This window comes from Melozone crissalis, unplaced genomic scaffold (assembly GCF_028551555.1).
Source record: "Melozone crissalis strain CALT ecotype California unplaced genomic scaffold, PUWL_Pcris_2 ptg000033l_1, whole genome shotgun sequence".
NCBI lineage: Eukaryota > Metazoa > Chordata > Aves > Passeriformes > Passerellidae > Melozone > Melozone crissalis.
In genome coordinates, this window is record NW_026535811.1 from 11,731,994 (window position 1) to 11,752,422 (window position 20,429).

General features: G+C 42.0%; 2 protein-coding genes across 6 annotated transcripts in view; both read right to left on the reverse strand.

Annotated features, from left to right (window-relative positions):
• The window catches only part of IPO8 (importin 8), a 42,780-nt gene extending 31,751 nt beyond the window's left edge, over positions 1–11,029 (reverse strand). For both annotated transcript variants that reach the window (XM_054281865.1, XM_054281866.1), the window contains exons 1-3: positions 10,892–11,029; positions 2,775–2,856; positions 505–661 (exon numbers count right to left, since the gene is read on the reverse strand). In XM_054281865.1, coding sequence (XP_054137840.1) covers positions 505–661; positions 2,775–2,856; positions 10,892–10,975 — 323 coding nt within the window. In that variant the 5' untranslated portion in view covers positions 10,976–11,029. The remainder of the gene's footprint in view (positions 1–504; positions 662–2,774; positions 2,857–10,891) is intronic.
• Positions 11,030–17,800: 6,771 nt separating this feature from the next.
• CAPRIN2 (caprin family member 2) overlaps positions 17,801–20,429 on the reverse strand; it is a 33,112-nt gene continuing 30,483 nt past the window's right edge. For all 4 annotated transcript variants that reach the window (XM_054282028.1, XM_054282027.1, XM_054282026.1 and 1 more), the window contains 2 exons: positions 20,271–20,337; positions 17,801–18,701 (listed from right to left, as the gene is read on the reverse strand). In XM_054282028.1, coding sequence (XP_054138003.1) covers positions 18,133–18,701; positions 20,271–20,337 — 636 coding nt within the window. In that variant the 3' untranslated portion in view covers positions 17,801–18,132. The remainder of the gene's footprint in view (positions 18,702–20,270; positions 20,338–20,429) is intronic.

A 20,429-nucleotide genomic window follows, 5' to 3' on the forward strand; every position in this document is an offset into this window, starting at 1 on the left:
GCTAAAAAAGTACTTGTCTCATCTTCCAAAACATAGAGATTCTCATCTTAACTGTGGTGGTGCTCACGGGGGGTCCCAGGATGAGGGAAGGAGATGAGAATGTTGACTCCATATTTCAGAAGGCTGATTTATTATTTTATGATATATACTATATTAAAACTATACTAAAAGAATAGAAGAAAAGATTTCATCAGAAGGCTAGCTAAGAATAGAAAAGAAAGGAATGAACAACAAAGGCTTGTGGCTCAGACAGAGTCCAAGCCAGCTGACTGTGATTGATCATTAATTAGAAACAACCACATGAGACCAATCACAGATGCACCTGTTGCATTCCACAGCAGCAGATAACCACTGTTTACATTTTGTTCCTGAGGCCTCTCAGCTTCTCAGGAGAAAAAATCCTAAGGAAAGGCTTTTTCATAAAACATGTCTGTGACATACAACATCAGACTGGCAGGTGTGAAAACCTGAGCAGCAGAAGCATGTGTGTGCAATGTAAGGTACCTGACTAAGTCAGGAGAACGAATGATTCCCTCCACAATGTTATCCCGAATCTGCTGCCGATCGTTCTCATGGATGTTAAACGGGAAAACCGCTTCTCCAGGGGGTGGCTCACGGTCTGGCCAGTACTGGGTCACCATGTTCTTCAGGTAAATGGCAGCTAAGGACAGACAGCACGGAAAGCATAGTTAAATTCTAAAGAAAAAGAGTAATTTAATTCTACACATTGCCCAGTGCTCAACATGCAGAATGGCTAAAAGTAGAACAAAGAGTTGAAAAGACAACTGAAAACCACCACCTGAATTCTTAACAATTATGTGCACTGAGCACAGCTGAATCAGAAAAATTTTTCTTATGATTTCACACAAGATCAGGCTCAAGCACCTGATCAGAACAGACTAAGATAATACTTCCATCAGCATCTATCAAGGTACATTTTTACAACAGTAGTCTTCCATAAGAAAATAATATAAGAAAATACTTCCATCATTCTAAACAAGCCAACAAAAATGTACTTATGTGTGTTTTCACTCACTCCTGAAACAAGGACTCAAGCTCAGTAAGTGAAGTTTTGGAACGCTCGTGCAAACAAATCACTGCACACACAGATGGGACACTGCTTGGGGAAATGCCCAGTATGAAACTGGCACATGGCCTACCTTCTATTCAGACAGAAATGTTTGTTGTGAATTCCCTAAGCTTTATTTCACTATTAGGATTTCCCATAATACCTCTGAATTGTTCCCCTCTGTCTCACATGAAAAAAACAAGAAAAATAAAGTTAATCTTCAACAGAAAATAAAGCAGCATTAATGCATCAGTACTAAAATGCCTGAAGGCATTCTTCAGGAAACATAAGAAATATGGTATGAGGCATTAAAGGAATGTTCTTAATAAACTCTTATGCCTGGACACTGTTTTGGTTGATTACTAGCTAGGGTTTTAAAGTAGAAATAAGATATCCTTGGGTACAATCATTTCTTTTAGTGATAAGAAATTGCAAAGCATGAAAATATGTAGTCTGTAAAATGTTTTATAGGAGCAAGAGGAAAAAAGCTCTTTGTCTATGACATGCCAGACTAGTCAGACAAGAAACAGTCCTGAAAGACCAGCCCAAGACTTTAATTCATTTTGTCCATAGATCTTGTTATTATACAAATTTTTTGCTTTTAAAAAATTCCCAGGGAAATCTGTTGGCTTGCAAATATGACTTAAATGTGCATCTCCGTTTTACACCTCTCTTCTCTATATAAAAAAAATTACATTCTACATAGTTGGTTTTTTCCCTGAATGGTATTGAAATGAGAGATTAATTTATAAAAATGACCTTATGGAGTTTAGATTAAGCCTCAAACTTTATCACAGAATGGACTAACAACACCATTCAAAGTTGGATTATCTTTGAAAAAATAAAGGCCAGCATGACAAACAGAATATGTCAGCACGCTCCAAAGCACTCAGAGGATTAATGGGATCTGCACAAAAAAAACCCCAACAGTGCTTCTATGGGAAATGCTGTTCCACAGGATAAAAACAAAGCTGTGAATGAAACAGTATTAATTAATTTACTGAAAGGCCTGAACAGTCTCTGTACCTGACAAACATTACAGAGGAGTAGTTAAAATGGATTATGAGAACTTAGAATCTGATCTTCCACAAATGCATACACTAAAGTTAACTGCACCACTACACCTGAACTCACACACACAGCTGAGCAATCCTTCCAGACATGCTCAGACTGTAACTGTGCAACCTATCAGTGATGTGGCCTTCCTTCATATCTACTTATTCAAGCCACCAAGATACTGACTAAATGTGTGTGGCTACCCTTGATCTGGGAATTAAGGAGTGATTTCCCTTTTACAGAAATTTTCACTTTTCCAGAGAAAAGAGATTCAAATAGAGAAACACGCACTCAAATGTGATACCCTTTTCTATTTTTAAATTCACACTTGTCTTGGCATCATCACTTCTGTACCAGCAGGAGAAATAATACCTAAGGGTTCTCAGTTCTGAGTAGAAATCATGCTTTGCTCCTATCAGTATCACAGCAATCCAGCAGGGATCACTATACACACAGGGAAAGCCAAAGTAGGACTCTATCCTATACCCATGGTTTCATGCGACCCTCACGATGAAAAGAAACAGCAAAGATAAATCCTTTTCATTTCTTCCCCAGAGCAAACCTGAACTGCCTTACATTGCAACAGTTCCAGAGTCTGTTCAAGGAGCAGAGTGACTGAAATAAAAGGGAACAAGAGATTTCATCTCACCTGCTTGACGCACTGGAAATTCAACCTGATCAGATACGATGATTTGCAGCAGGCTTGGAGCAAAGTTGATGATCTTATAGGACTGAAACACACAGACAACACAGTTAGTAAGTCACTATGTTTAAAGCAGACTGCATTAGCAAATGCTGAATGATGAATATAGACTAAGGATTTTGCACTGCATTTGCATCCTCCTCATGATGGATGAAAGGTTTTGGGAGTTGAATTTACCCAGACCTGCAGAAATCCAAATAATTCCTTGTAAAAACAAAGCATGTAATTGCACATGGGCAGAATAAGTAATGTGAAAAGGTTATTTATCAGTTACAGATTAGTGATAAAGAATATTTAAACAATTCTAAGAATACATAGTGAACAGCACTAGATGACTGTCTTTGAATTACTCAACTTAGCTCCTTAAGTCACACAGACATTGACAAGCTCCACCAATAAATGTCATTTATTAGCAAAACAGTGTGTGGCAGAACAGCAATAGCAAAGAGATTTTTAAAAATCATTTAGAATTGTTTTCAAGTGTAAACAGCATCTGCATTAGCCATATACAATTATCTTTTAGCAAACTAGATGTATAGTGCATCTCAATAAAAACTGGGGAAACAGTGGGACAAACATTTTCAATTAAAATCAAGTGTAGGCAGATAACACTTCAAAATCCACAGCCTTCATGGGAACTTTTCAAACGCTACATCAGCCATGCAGCTGAAGAATTTCAAAGAGAAAACAATGCTCAGTGAACTTCTGAGCAAAGCACACCAGATTTAAAAGATGTGACAACCTGATAGCTTTATCCTGCTGCCATCCACCAGGGCTCCTCCAGCGAGGAATCGCTGACTCAGCGTGCTGCAGTTACTACTAAGCCTTGGCAGATCAGTGCTGGTAGGTCAGATCTTTCACCCCTTGGATCCATGTGTTTTATGTTCAAAGAGAGGTTTCTCAGGGCTAGATGGCAGCAGCTTTCTGTATTTCACCTTTTATAGTGTTTCTTCCCACTAGATTATGCCTGGCAGTTCTATGGTTGCTCCCAGAGTTGTGCTTAAAGGACAAGTATTGAACATCCTCCTACAGAACTCTGCCTCATTCAAAAGCTGTGAAATAAAAGATACTTTCTGCCCTTCATGTCCCCAGCTCTTTGATCTACCATATCCATAACAAGGTGAAATCACACTGCTTTCATGATGCCTAAGTGTCCCAGCTGCATCGCGACACTATCATTCAATAATTTCACCAAATCACTTAACTTTCTGGCCCTCATTTTATTCACTGTAATGATAGTGTAATTCTAACTCAGAGACTCATTTGATGTTTATAGAGTAATCTGAGATCTGAGATAAAAGGAGTAGTGGCAAATCAAAAGCATACTCTCCTGCAATTTCCTTCTCTATAAACTTTAATTATCCCTAAGAAACGTTCCAAATAAAGTAAAAGCTGTAACATCCAGCACAGGAACTCCATTTATCTACAGACATGCTGAACTTGTTGAAGCATACTGGATTCCAAAGGTCACCTTTTAATCCAGTAGCCTGGAGTACAAAGCTTGCCCTTCAGTCACTACTGGACAACATTGGTGTGTTCTGACAGGGCCACAGTCAACTGCAGCATCCTCCAGCACACAACACCCAAGCTGCACGGAGGTAAGGAAAGCATGAAAAATCACAGCAGCACAGAAACCCAAAACCATGCATGAACTCTAACCGTCCTTTTTGTTCTCAACAGTGCCTGTACACTGCTCTCAGACCCAATCTACAAAGCTTTTACTACTATAAACACACCAATTAAAAATGCAGCTTTGTGGGGGGTGTTTTGTTGTTGGTGGTTTCCAGCTGCAATCCCACCAGTACCACATTTAGGCTGGACACAAATTGTGCTAACAATATTATTCCCCTTTCCCTGGCCTAACAGTTTTTACTGAATCTCCATTAAAACCACTGCTAGGTCAGGAAGCTTTATGAGTACTACTTGTGCTGGTGCACAACTGCTCTCCCTGAAGTTTTGCCAGGATCCACACAAATACGGTCATTTGCCTCCGTGCCAGACGGGCTCAGCAAGCACCCGGAGTGACAAAGCCCCGTGCCGCAGGCGGAGGGACAGTGTCCCCGAGGGGTGCCATCCCCAGCAGCACAGCGCTATGTGCGCGTCTTTACACCTCACACACCGCCACCCCTGCAGAGATCGCCGGGCCCATTAAATCCTTCTGTTCCCTTCCATTGTCACGCCCGGAATTTAGGTTTTTACATAGCTCTGTTTACTACTCGTTATCGGAAACAAGAAGACTGTAGAGATCAACAGAGACTGTGAGCCCACGTTAGAAACAAGACACACGATTCTGTTGTATTTGTGAAGCTCGAATTACATCCTGCTCATTTGTGCAGCAACAAACCCGGGTCAGGAAAACTACATGCTGCTTGCAGTTTTTAGAACAGAGGACTTTTTAAAAAGCTGCATGCAGCAACATTTTTCCTATACCAGCACATTCTCGTCTGTTTAGTTGTCATGCTAATAGTGATCTTGGGATGTGTCCCTTCCCTGCGTTGCTCCGGACATCAGCAAACAAAGCTGCACCCATCACAGGAGCAGGTGCAGAGCAATTGTCAGGTGTATATTGTGACATGGAAATGGACGTGGAAGAGACCTTGGAGCTGGATGAGTCCAACAAGACAGTTCTTTATATCACTGCAGCGGCACCTTAACAAAAGGAGAGCAGAAATATTGTCAGTGCCACAGGAGGAACACAAAACTATCTGCTGATTTTGAAGAGCTGTGCCCAGGAGCCGCAGGGAGCCACCAGATGGCTGAAATACACCTTCAGCACAACGCCCACAACACAGCACGGGCCTTTGTGCACTTGGTGAATAATCACACTGCCCTGAACCCACACTGCTGGGATCCGGGAAAACTTCTTGTCAAAGTGCCGATCCGCTGGGGCACGAGTTTATTTTGAAAGAGAAAGTGAAAGTTTTTGAAAAGCAAATTTTCACTGAGTACTTACAAAGAGCAATTATGTTAAAGGTGTGTAAAACACATACAGGCTGCTCTTGTATGAATCCCAGATTGGAGCATTTATCTTAAAAGAGAATCTCACTTAATTTCCACTGGGATTAAGAGGATGGGATACAGCAGTGTGCAAGGCTAGCAGCTACACTGGGAAAGGTATAATTGGGAAGGCATAATTGGGTAAATTTACAGTGGTAGAGATGTATATGAGCCATGCATGTTGTTCCATCTGTGTCTACTCTCTCAGGATCTGTGCACTGCAGCTGCACAGCTTTTCGCACTCTGTTCCTTCCCTGTGTCACCATCACAGCTCCAGGCTTCAAAAGATCAGAGAACACATCTTTTCTGCCTATCTCCTCTTCCATTTGATTAGGTACAGAACATATGACAGACAAGTGAGCCTCAGATGGGCCACTGAAAAACATCAAGATGAAGACCATCACTTATAAAGGGCCAGAACACAAGGAGAGATAAGTAGCAAAAACTACATTAAAATCTCCCCAAATGGATCCTACTGAAGCAAACACTTCTCACATCTAATGTTCATATTTGGCTCCCAGGTTCTCACAGATCATACACTGCCAAACTCATTTCATGAAGCATTATTCTTGTGTCTTGCTTGCTGTCACATTCAAAGACCAAAACTGCTCCAGAACCTTCCCACTGTGCTGATGGCAGCCACAGTGCCTGAGTGCAGAATGGCACTGAAAGGTGCTGCTTCCCCTGCAAAACATCAGGACACTCTAGCACAATGAATATGGGAAATCTGGAAGCCTTCCTTCACATTCTGCAAGCTCAAATCATCCTTCTCCACCAGTAGTAAACATCATTTTTGTACCTCTGAATATAAGAATGGCACATAAAAAGAGCTGAAAAACAAGGCACTGCATCTCTGTTTGCAAAAACAAACACACAGAAGAAATTTGTACCCTGAATTAATGAGCAATGAACTTTTTACAAAGATAATTTCAAGGCTTAAATACATCTGATCCACGTGCTCAGCTACCAGGTCTACCAAGTCTTATTTTCTGTTTCTGAGTACTGAAAATGTATACTTAAAAATTCCACTGGCAAGCTTAGGAGTATTTCTGCAGTTGTTAATAGCATTTCATTCCGGTTTTTTTACACTGTCAGTCAGAGACAGTTGTTAAAACAAACCAGAACTTCAAAAGATACTTTTTTCTTTCCCTGCCTATATGCAAAGATACTAAGTAGGGTGGGGAAAACACTGTTTTCACAGAGAGGGAAAATAAGCCTGTGTAAGAACCCACCTGAATTTCTTTCCTGTATGGGTTCTGCTGCCAAATTCATCCAGTATCAAAGAAACTTCACTTTCCATATAACTTTTAATTATCCAAGTCAACTTCCTCATCAAATTGGTCTCAGATTTTTCCCTCTGGAAAAAGGTATCGTGAAGTGCTCACTGGCACTTACAGAGTGGCCTTAAGATCCCTGCCTACTATAGCAGCCAGCTCAACAAAGATGTGGAAAGATTTGGAAGGAAGCCAAACTTTATTCTGGATTCTTCTGCTTTTGGGTAATCTTTTCACACTTCTTCCAGCACTGCTACTCAGTTGCTGTCAAAGCCAAATTATGTAACTCCTACTCAATATTTAAAAAGCCCAACTGTATCTCTGCAATTGAGTTCTTGTTCTCTCCTTTGCTACAGGCCAAAGGAATGTGTTACTGCATGTTGGGGCACTAAAGATTAATGTATAAAACCTGTATGGGAATCCTATCTGAACTGGAATTAGAATGACTCAGTATGTTCACTAAAGTATATTTCACAGCACTCCAAGAACTGGCACATGAAAGCAGTATATAACCATAATATAAATAAATAAATGAACCCAGCAAAAGTCCTTGAAATCCATGAGACAGACGTAACAGGAGTAATAGCCTGGAACAGATACTGACAAATGATGCACAGAAACTGAGTCCATTTCTTGGTATGATACCTAACCATTCTACCAAGTACAGTGTGAGTGATAAATATCATCATCAAGTGCACTCTAATTACATTACAGAGTTGAACTAAAAAAAGGCAGGGCAGGGAAGCAAAAGAAAAATAGGGGGAAGGAAAGACATGTACACTTAGAAACCCAAGAGGCTAAAAGGGAAATGGCAGCAATTACATGAGATAGACACTGACTTGGCAGGAAACTGCTCCAGTTTAGCAAGAATCAGATTTCAAATAAATCCCACACTTACAGTTGTGTTCAGACCACAGAGAGAAGTGAAGTTTGTTCATGATTTCAAAGTAGCATCAAGCAAGGAGAAAGATCAGAAAAATCCTACTAAGAACTGAATGATCTATAGGAGTGCATCAACACAAATGGAGTTGGGTAAAAGGCCAAAGTACACAGTCAGGGACTCAAGGATGACAGAACTTCTCCTGAAAACTGGAGGTTTGTGAGTGAAGAAGAACAAGAATAAAAGGATCAGGGGACTTTGGTATATTGAGTAATAAGAAACATGCAGATGTTGGACACAAAGAAGATAATTGTAGATTTAGTATTTAATGAGGTATTAGCAGCTTTGAGCACAAGACTTTCTGGAACACTGCAAACACAAATGACCAGACTCCACAAGAAGGATTACTTCAAAGGGAAATTAGTGGAGAGAAGAGCTGTGCTCCTCTTACTAGATTTCATAAATTCAGCTTTATGATATGGCAAAGGAAACACAGCCTGCTGAGGCCAGAAAAACAGGCACTAGGGGATCAGCCTCTGACAAAGCTGACAGAGAGGCTATCAAGAAACCTGAAGTAAGGTTGGCACAAATGGATATAAATGGACCATAAACCAATTTTGGCTGAAAACCAACACTTGTTTCTAGCTGCAAGAGGAAGAAAACTCACAAGCAGCCTTCTAATAGATATAAAAAGGACCAAAAAAAGGGATCCCAATTCCATTTCTGAATGCACTTAGGTTACAATTCAGGAGGCAGACAGCAAATTCATTGATTTGGGTGTATCTTTATGCAGGTGCAGGAACATACAGAGGAGAAAGAAGCATTTTCAAACATGCTGGGACTTCTTACACATAGAAAAGCTTTCATTCATGTAAACTCTATCCCCCATGCTCTACACTGCAGGCAAACTGGAGTCAGGGCTATTAGGATATTGCTCTGAAGGACTCTGCACTGGAGCAGCACTGGGGTGCCCACAGGCAGGCACTGTCCTGGTGCACTGGCAGGATTTGCAGGGTCTGGGCAGCTCCTGGGCTCAAAGCTCAATGCCAGGGCACGCTGCAGATGAGCCCACACAGGCAGGTTTTACCTCAGCACCCCTGTAACTATGACACAGAGCAAAGGTGACCCCTGTGCTGTTCAGCCAAGGGCTCCATCACCACTTATTGACAGAGAATTTTCTGTTTGGTTGGTGGACTGGTCCCTTTGCTAGAGCAGCACCTGGATTGCAGCCCTTGCAGGAGCACAGGGACATGTCAGCACTGCCATCAGATACAGGGGAGGGGAGTCTGACACGTTGCTTTGAAGCCTTGCTTCAAAAGCACTAAAAAGCTTCAAGATGTCAAAGTCCCACTTGAGCAACGTTGCTCAGGAGCACTTTTGTTCCTCTCATCCAGAGTCATGTCAAACCCAGCACATTATGTCACATACATCATGCTTCACCTAGTAACAGGAAGACTGCACAAAAATAGGAATGTCTCAATTCCAGGATTCATTCTTCATAATAGTTAGAAAAAAGAAAATGCATCAAGTATTTCGAAAGAAAATTCTGCATCTCAACCTGTTCTCAGTAAGTCTGCTTGCACTCTTGAATCTAAAACCTGTGTCTTTCATGAGAACTGCACTATCCATCACTTAAACTTAGAACATTTTACAGCTCTCAGTCTTAAAATGCTTTCAAGACTGTTCCTGAGCTTCCCAGTACTTACTGGTGATGACAGCGTTAGGAGCAGGACCCAGGAGCTGCCTTTGCTCTGAACAGAACACTGTAGCAGCAGCAGTTTGTATTGTTGTTTAGACTGCTGTGCAACAGGCTGCTTACAAATACTCGTCATTTCTCTCTCAGCCCTTAACAGCAGGGATAAAAACAGATACTGATACAGTTATAAGGTAACTATGCCAAAAAGAGGAAAAAAGCCTTGCATCCTTATCTAAATATTCACAAGAGCATTTCCAATGCCCAGCACTTAATCCACTGATTTACTAAAGGAATTTACCAACGGCTAAAGCAAGGATTAGCTATATCTAATTCAGAAGGAGTTTTAAGTTGCCTAAATATAAAACTAAGCTGGAGGAGCAATCCTGAATAGCATAATTCCTGACAACCAATTCTCACTGACTATTTTGTTAACACACCAACACACCCAAAAAATCCCAAGTCCTCGACGAGAATTGATCACATATTCCATCAAAGCATAGAAATTAAAGTTTCATTAATGCTCTGCAAGGGAACTTTCTCTTTTCTCAAAGGTTCAAAGGTTGGGGTCACAGTTTCATTCAGTGCATACTGCTGCTACTCCAGGAAAATGTTTTTTCCCCCAGAGGGTGTTGGGCACTGGAACAGGCTCCTCGGGGAAGTGATCACAGCACCAAACCTGACAGAGTTCAAGAAGTGTTTGGACAACACTCTCAGGCTCATGGTGGGATTGCTGGGGACGGTGCTCGGAGCAGGGCCAGGGCAGGACTCGATGATCCTGACGGGTCCCTTCCAAGTCTGCATACCCCGTAACTCTGTGAATAACTGCAGGATGCCAGGACATCACTGCCCACGAAACCTAAGGCGCCTTGCTCCAAGCTCCCCTCGCCGTGCGGCCGGACGGGACAGAACGCGCCCCCGAGCGTCACTGCCGTCCGTCCCGTGAGCGCCAGGGCCACAGCAATGTCATCCCTCCAGCGTCGAGCGGCAGCGCCCCGGCCACGCCGAGCGCCGGGCTGCCGCACTCGGGAGCGCCCGGAGTCCCGGCACCGCGGGCAGCGCCGAGCGGGGGCAGCGACCCGCCCGGTCCCGGTCCCGGCCCCGCTGAGGGCGGGCAGGCGGTCCCGGCGCCGAGCACCGCTCGCCCCCCGCCCCTGGCGGCGGGGCCGGACGCCCCCGTGCCGCGCGTGGGGCGGGCCGCCCGCGGGTCCCCCCTCACCTGGTTGAGCTCGTTCTCGGCGGCGACGCGCAGCTTGGGGTCTATGGTGCCCTTCAGCGCCTGGATGATCCTGTTGGGATCCATCTCGGCCTTCGGCCGCCGGCAGGCAGCGCTTTCCCGGGGCAGCAGGACGCGCAGGAGCCGGCGCTAGCGCCGCCGCCCCCCCGTGCCACCAGCGCGGGCCCGCGTCCCCCACCCCCCCCGGCCCCTCTCCACAGCCATTCACCGGTTTGCGACAGCTGGAGATCGGGAAACGGGCGCTGCTTTACGGCCGCGGCGCCGCCTTCTGGCTTCGGGAAGGGGTCGGCGAGAGGCGGCCGCCATCTTGTTGTACGGACAGGAGCGCGCCGGCAGGGCGGCAGGGGGCGCGGTCTGCGGGCCGCGGCTCCATGGGGGCCGCCATGGCGCTGTACGGAACGGCGGGGGCGGCTCCCGCTGCGCCCTGCACGGGTTATTTTTAAATCAAGATTTTAAAATCCCATTTTTCTTTCTTAGTAGTTTTTCTAGGTAGCCTTTCAGCTTTCATGGCAGGCTTGGGCGCTCTGTATTTGTTATCCCGCGGGACAAGAATGAAGAGTGAGAGCACGGAGGCTGAACGGGATGATGAGGTCAGGTCCATGGAGGAGAAGTGACCCTGGTCACACTTATCCAGGTGCCCTGCGCAAGAACGACTGACAGCACCCAGGAAGGCAAATTTGCTGCGAGGGGTTTACTAAAACACACAGTTGGGTCACACGTCTTAATTCCTATTCTGCTTCTGAGCAGCTTTCTGTGTGATACTTGTCCTCATCATTATGTATATTAGTAGAACCTGGAAAGGGTTTGCTTGTGTGTGAGAGGGGGTGGGACATGCTTACCCTTCAGCTGTCAGCAATATACAAACACCACCTCCAACGCTTCAAAACACCTGCCCCACCCTGATTCTCCACCTCTTGCCTGTTATTTCCCCCCTTAAATCCTAGAACGTGCTAGTGAACCAAAGGAAGATTTAAGTGCAGATGTAAGAAAGATGTCTGTCAAAGGTGTAACTCTCAGGTAAACAGACCAGAAAAACTTCTGACTAATGTGGTTTTGGTGAGCCAAATCCTTTGGTTACTTCTGCAGGTGATGTTTCACATAATGTATACAAACCAGAGACGTGTGATTAACTGGTTGGAAGAACAGAAGGACTATTTGCTGTGCTTAGAAGGAGTGAAACAGAACAGCAATTACAAGATCATCCCATTAAATAGGTGTCTTAATAATACAGTTGGACAATATGTCATTTGTTAATTGTAATTGCAGTGTAAACCAAAATGTTAAAGCAGCTGGCACTAGAGTGATTTACTAATAACTTTTAAAATGTCCCTTAGTAACTTTGCCTCTAATTAAAAAGGAATCCAGCTGTCACAATAAATTGCACCTACCTGGCACAAGGAGATGTGCTTTCTCTTGTGGTTTTCATCACCTTTTGAAGTGTTGCAGAACATCTGATCATTATCTTTCCTTTCACCTGGGATGCAGGTCTACAGCAAGAAATCTTAGGCACTTCCACTGACCTTTCCCTTTCTTCTTAAAAGGAGATGGGAGTATGCTCAGTAATCATAAAATTCAAACAGAAACAATGTTAGTGTAAAAAGTTAGTGTACACATTATTAACTATGGTAATTCTTTGTTGCTGTCTCATTTTGATTAAGCTAATAAATTGTCCAGGGAAAACAGCCCACTTAAAAAAATCTTGGATTCCATATCATAGCAAATCCAAATTGCAAAAGGATTTGTAGTGGTGCATCTCTATTCCATTTTCCCAAATGACCATGTTATGGACTGTTAAGGAGCAGTTCTGTTTAATTCCATTTCTGTGTATTCATCCATGGTAGGTGAGCTTAAAAGTTATTAAATTTATTTATTGAAGGACTTCTGTAGAACTAGTGATGTCAAACATACCAATAAAGAACAGAATATCCTTAAAGGGTATTATAACATCTTCCTAAAATGAATTTTATTGCACTTACCACTTTATTTAAAATGGTACTTTCAGTGTTGCAAGCATTGTAATCTACCTGTTTCCTGGGTTTTCTGGATGCCAAATACTTCCTTCTGTACAACATGAACCTTCATAGATAACAGTGACTATGTTTATCCAAAAATAAGTTTAGTCATTAATTGAAATATTTCTATGTGATTTCATAAACTTTGGGATGAAAGTAACTGTAAGCAAGAACTCATATGCCTTTTTGTTAGAGCAAAGATTCTGTTAATATTTGGGGTTTCATCTACTTAAAATGAATGGTTGAGTTTGGTTTTTTAAAATCTGTTCTGCTATTCTGCAGATAAAAAATCTGAGGTAAAATTCAGAGATATTTCCTGTCAGCTCTCTAACTGCTAGTGACAGATGATCCAATGTGAAGGGACAAATGAGATATTAAAACCTAAAACAAATTAAATCAAAGATGCACCAATATGCAAGTAAGGAAAAAAAAAAAAAAGAATTATAGTACCAGGGAGATAATGCAAAGAAAAGATGTGGGTTTTTTAAAGCTCCAGATCTTTCCAGGTGTGCTATAACAAGTTTTGTAAAGTATTTAGAACAAACAATCTTGTTTTAAAACTCAGTTGTGAAACCAAGGATTTTCAAAGTAACCAGTTTGACATGAACAAAAATTAGACCTGGTTCTTTACAGAGTTGTAATCAAGATAACTGTATTAAATTCAAGAACTTTGGGGAAAACTTGAAAAGCCTTACATCTTGCAGGTTATTTGCAATTAGTCCTTTGACTTTTGGTGGTTTCGAAGTGTACTCTGGTGGGCTCTCAGCTGCACATTACACACTTTCTGTGGCATGGAACAGCCCCTCTTCTTTTCATGCCTTTAGGACAGCACCTGTAAGTTGTAGTTTATAACAGACTCTCCTGAAAAAGCATGAGAAAGAAAACAGCCTTTCTCTGTGTGATGTGCTGCAGGCTGAAAGCAAACCACTGTTCTCAGTGCAGGCTTTATTTCATTGTAGTGAACTAATGACTAAATGATAATTAATGATCACTAAAGTGATTGGATGTGTACTTAGCATAAGGCCTTCATTCCATACCAACCACTTCTCAAACCTTACTCTAGGGCCCAAAAGCTGTAGAAAGTGCCAGCTGTGGAAAAGCTGTGAACTAATGGACAGATTAGTACTTCACAATATTATTTTTTCAAGTACAACACTGCCAGGAAACATTCAATCCACAAATACAAATGCCTGAGGTTTCTTGCATTCTTAACAGAATTGTTTATAGTTGGGTGAAAATTAAGTTGATCAGAGACTTGTGAACAAGTGTGTAACTGAGGTTAATTCATTTTACCTGGTTATGGTACTGCATCTCTCCAATTATAATACACAACAGACTTTTCATATCATCCACAAGACATTTATAGGTTGAATAAAGAGTTAGCAGATAAATGTACTCCAATCTTCCAGACACAAGCCCTTGATCAGAGTTAAAATTCCCAAGCATCTCCCTCTCTGACAGGTTTGATGGAGTAGCTGTAGAAAACAAATCAGTCAGAGAGGTAGAGGCACCTAAACTTAACCAGCAGGACAGGGCAGTGACACAACCACTGCAGCCTGCAGGATGGAGGGTTCCTTAGCTGCAGAAACACAAGCCATGGCAGTGGTGGGAGACTATTCATTGTCTCCCCTCACTTCCATGACCTGGGAAAAACCCCACAAAAGTCACAAGTCTGTTGGAATTTTGAAAACTTTAAGAAAACATTTGTCACAGTTGAACCCCCCTCAGCAAGCAACTCAGCCATACACGGCCACTCCCCTGCAATGGGACAGGGAAAAGAGCGGGAAAGGCCAAAGTGAGAAAGCCTGTGGGTTCAGATAAAGACAGTTTAACAGGTAAAGCAGAAACTCAAGCAAAGCCAAGCAAGGAATTCATTCCCTACTTCCTATGGGTAGGCAGGTGTGCAGCCATTTCCAGGAAAGCAGGGCTCCATCACATGAACAGTGACTTTGGATGTCAGACACCACAACTCAAATGTCCCACTCTCCTCCTCCTTTCCCCAGCTTGTATTGCTAAGTGCATCATCATCATCATGTGGGCTGGGGTATCCCTTGGGTCAGCTGGGATCAGCTGTCCTGGCTTTAGCCCCTCCCAAATCCTTGTGCTCCCCACTCACCACTGGGGCAGTGTCAAAGGCAGAAAAGGCCTTAACTCTGTGCAATAACCAAAACATCCCTGAGTTACCAACACTGTATTGATCACAAACCCAAATACAGCCCCATACCAGTTCCTTTGACTAAAATTAACTCTCTCCAAGCCAAAGCATTACACTCTCCCATTTCAGGGTAGTTGCAATATTTGATGTCAAGAGAAGGAAACATAGAAATTAACTCTCTATGAAAACATAGTGTTTCTTACCTTTAAAGTTTATCTTCAGCAGGCTGCACAAGAGAAGTAAATCAGCGAGAATTTAGGTGGTATCCAATTTGCACAGCAGACAGCAATAGGAAATTCAGCAGAATGAGGATGCCCTTTTGTATGTTTAATTAGACCCAATTATAATCCTCACATAGTGAAGGCATTTTTCCTAATGAAATTATTCTATCAACTTCATTTAACAATTACTGAAAAAAAGACGTGTAAATAGAACTTACACTGTCAGACAGTATTTACATGAAAACTACACAGTAAAGTATTTCCAGGTCGTGAAACTCACCTGTTAAATGCTTTGCCCAGAAGCAGAATGAAGAAATAGGTCATTGGTCTGGACATACTGACTAGACTAAAACTGTGTCAGTAGAAAATGTACTGAAATATTCTGAAGTCCTTTGAGAAGCTTTGAAAACCAGTTATTAGTCTAAAAGCATAATGAGATATCCCTACCCTAGTGTTTATCATCATGGAAAAATTATATAACATTTTTAGGTATTTTGGAGATCAGAAGAGCAATTTTCTACCAGTGGATTTTGGCCAGCTATGGGTATGGAAAAAAGGTGCTGGGCTTGGTCTTCTCTAGTGTTTTTTTAAACAGTCTTAGCATTTAAGGTTCAGTTACAGCCTTTGGATTTGCTTCTAGTCTGAAACCTTCCTTAGGACAGTACCTGTTCAGTAGTACTTACCCTCCTTTTGGTAACAGAGGTTAGCAAAACCTGCATTCACAGCTGGCTAAAAACACAGTGAAAACCAACAGTTCTAGCTAAAAAAGTTGGATGTCTGAAACCTACAAGTCAATCATATTTTTTAGTTATTTTAAGGGATGAGACTTCTCCAAGTTGTGTATTCTTTTAAAATAAAAATAGCAGGACAAAGCCAGACATATCTTAAAGTAGCTACTACTTTAAAATTACTGTAGTAGAGATTACTGTGATTCAGGCTAAAGCTTAAAAACATTCACTTCTTTAAAAAAACATCCATTAGATAACCTGTGGTGAAGGAATTGTATAATTAATTTTTCTATTTCATCTTACCTGCACAATTCTGGCTGTAACTGTATTCTTGTTAGCTAGGAATGTAAAAATGCATCTTAAACAAGATACAGATCTAAAACTGGAATATTTACCTCTTATCAAATTAAACTGCCACTTATTCTGTAGTGGGTGTTCTAGAAATAAGCCTCTTTGTTGCCTAAAGTCAGAACTAGCATGTTTTAAAATACAAAATACAGGCTTAATGTACAATAGACAAGGCTTGACATTTTTGTAGTGGAAAAAACAAGGTTTCCCAAAGCTTGTCCTACCTCAACTTCTCTCAAAATTTGCTAAACCCATACTTGGAATATGAGCACCCTCAAAATCTGCATGAAAAGAAAGCTGAGCTTGGAACAAGATCTTTATGCCAGTAACTTTATGAAGCCATGCCAGGCTGGTTTTGGCATCTGCACGATAACAAGGGCAAACTGAAGCTGGAAGCTGTGAATCCACTTAGCAAGAAACAGCAGCTTTATACCAGGTCTGAAGTTGTTCAGTTCAGGTTCTTACTTATTTAAGTAAGCAGATAGCTGCTTTCACTCTGCATAGTTCTACTTCAGCCTTAGATACACCAGTCAGGCTTGTGCACTGGCTAATTTAGTACACTCAGATCAAGTGCTTTCTACTGTTAAAACAATTTACTGAAGCTTTTGAAAGGAGAGAGAGCCACTGACCTACCTTCTTACTAGTTCATATTACCATTTTAAACATTGAAACTATTTATAGTATTTGACACAGCAGCTCAGACAAGGACATACATCGTGGCTGTTCAGTTCTCAGGCCACAGGAGTGCTGAAGGCTGGTCTAAAAGCCAAAGAGCTTTAAGAAAGGGATTTCAGAAACAATTCCTACCATTTGTATTCAGGTTTGATGTAAAATGCAATCACCATGTTTCAACTAGAAATACCGAGTTCCTCAGCAGTTCTCTGAAATGAGGAAATGACTTGTATTAAAATCTGATTCAAGTCTCATGCAGGGGGGAAGCCATCCACATTTATGCTTCATAAAGTTGAATTCAACTTCAAAATACATTGCAGCTGAATAACAGCATAAGCCAGCCCCTTGAGTGACTGTTTGCAGGTTTAAGAATTTCAACTACTTCACTTCTGAAGGACTGATGCTGTGATGACCATGCCAGATTTTCACAGGGTATGTATTTAAAAGCAGTAGTTCTAATGAAGTATGTAGCATTGCACTTGGAATTTCTTAGCTTTTCAGGTAATTTCTTGACCTTTAGAAAGAAAAAAGGTAGCTAAATCTTGAATTCATTTTGATCAAGGTAACATTCTTGAGAATGGCATTAAGCAGGAACTAAATCAGAGTTAAATTTTAAAACAAATTAGCCTAAATTATTGAAACTTGGAGACCAGTTCTATGTAATATTCATATTCACCCCACATCAGGAAAAAGGTCAGTGATGTGTCTTAAAATTAAAACCACGGGCAAGATTAATACTAAAATGCATATTAACTTGTTTTATTGAGGCACAACAAGGCATTGTGAATAGCCCATACTTGAGGCAATCAATAGTGTAGTAAGCTGGACATTAATACAGTTTAGGGTAAGTGCAAACAATATACATTCACAGCTTTATTAGCAAGGCTACATCACAACTGATAAAGTGCCAAATTAGTGCTGATTCAGTACCCCAACTCCATGATTTCACCTTGCAAAACAGGACCACCATTTCCCACCAATAATGGAACCACATATCCTCTATAAAGTCAGTAATAAGTGCAAAGCTAGTCCCACCCCCCTCACCAAGGTGTTTGGAGCAGCTCTTTTGTAAACATTGCACTGGATTTTAGTCCTGATAAAGGAGGTATCCCGAAAAGGTGGAGTATTTCCAGCTGCTTCCATAGATGGCTCCCCGGTGCAGCCGCAGCCAGATCTGATCTCCCTGGAAGAGCTGCAGCACTGCATGGTTACTGGCTGTCTCGTGGTCAGGAGCCCCATCGTTGGCATAGGCCGACACAAGGACCTCCTCGTTCTTCATGAGATTCACGTACAGAGGGACATTGACAGCCAGTTTCAGCATGTGGAAGATGAAGACGTAGGTGCCATTCACCGGACAGTTGAACCTCCCGAGCTGGATATCAAAAGTTTCTCCGAGGTTATTGAGCAGCAGGTCAAACACAATGGGCTGGTCCAGAGTTCCAGGGGCCAGGTTGGATGTTCGGGCGGCGGAGAAGGCGACCCTCATCTGCTGCGGCAGCGGGTACACGTGCACCGGCAGGATGGTGGCGGCCTGGCTGCTCACCGGCACGTCCACGGGGGTGATGCTGCGAGAGTCCCCCTGCCCCGAGTCCCCACTGGTAAAGGTCTCACTGTCTCGTTCTGGGCTGCTCACCTGAGAGGAGTCGCTCCACCCTGCTGTTAAAAACCATGAGCAGCGGTGAGTATTGTAACAGAAGGACACCTTTAAGCCTGTGGGCATAATGTTAAGTGTACAGGCTTGGCTTTGCAGCAGATTGATCTTTGAGCCACAGCAAATTGTCAAAGGACCCCAGTGAAAACACAACTTTGAAGCTGGCTCACATTCATCACACTTGTATTGAGCAGAATGAGACATAACTGAACTATGAGCAATTACTTATACTTCCAAGTAGGAGAGGGCAGCAGGTTGTAATACAGGGAACTGCTGCTTTCTCCTAGTCAGGTTATTTGTGAAGTTCAATAAGGTACCATTGTGTCAAAATTTTGACATGAATGCTCCAGACTAAAAATAGTGAAATTAAATCCTCTGTAATTGTAATTGTTTTTGCTTTAGTGTATCGTATCAACTTAAAAAGCATATGCTAACTTCTGAGAAGAAATAAAACGTAATTCTGAAAACACTGACAAAGTTAGAGGCAAGTCATCTTCAATACCTCAATTTTCACTTCATGTTACTCAACACCATCATTCCGCAGTTGCATTTCTTGTAGACCTTCTCTACTTATGATGCTAGAATATTTTAAGTCTGACAAACTAGTGTTGCTTTTACATCTTCTGCACCTCACTCCCCAAAATAAAGCTGTTAATCTTTCAAAATATCCAAGTTAAAAGGGTGTAGAATGAAAACCGTATTAGATCTGAGAAATTTGGAGCAGTCACAGTCAAGTTGCAAACCATTGTTATTTCCACAGGAAAACAACACCTTAAGACAGACATTAAAATAAGTGAAGTTGCTGTGAGATCCTAATGCTAATGAGTACTTTCAGAAGAGAACTAAATAGGAGATGATGGTGAATTAACAGCTGATGAAACATTCTATCCCTCAAGCTAGGATATGACCTGCATTATCCTAAAACAGCTTATACAATACGCTATCATTTCTCTTTAGTCTCTAAAATAGAGATCTACAGCTACTCTTCATCTCACTTCTTACCTGTAGCCCTGGAAGTCCATATTTTTCCAGCACATACAGTAGAAACAATTCATCTTGTTTCCAGCTCTTCAAAACACATGCTATTCATGCTTGGACACAACTAGCCTTATTTATTTCTTTAGGTTTTATACTCCACTATGGAAGTGCAAAGTACACCTGTACTACCAAATACATTTTCATAGAAAAATTATTTTACAAAGTCTCTGTGATCTGATAGCCTACCCAGAATAAGGGAGGACTACACACTTAAGGGGAGAAACCCAGGGCTCCTTCCCTGAACACAGGGAACTGCTGTTTTTTCCTAGTCAGGTTATTTGTGAAGTTCAATAATGTACCACTGTGTCACAATTTTGACATGAAGACTCCAGACTAAAACTAGTGAAATTAAATCCTCTGCTGTGCAATGCTGTGAAAGAACAGCACCCTAGACTCCAGCTAAGCTTGGTTAACTTACACCAAGCTCAATCTGTTATGTGAGGGATCCTGTTCTGCTTTTCACACTGCTCCCAGTCACATCCCAGCTGCAATGCCTAAGCACACACTGGACCACAGGGGGCTGGTGTTGGCCTTACCTCTTGAATTTGCTCGAGGACCACTGCTTATCCCACCTCGTTTATAGCACTGCTGGTAATTGACATCCTGGAAGAGAAGTGTTAGAAGATGGCTACAAGCAAATCTGAACCCAATTGAGGTAATACACTTTTTCACAATGAATTCCATCTCTAAAATAC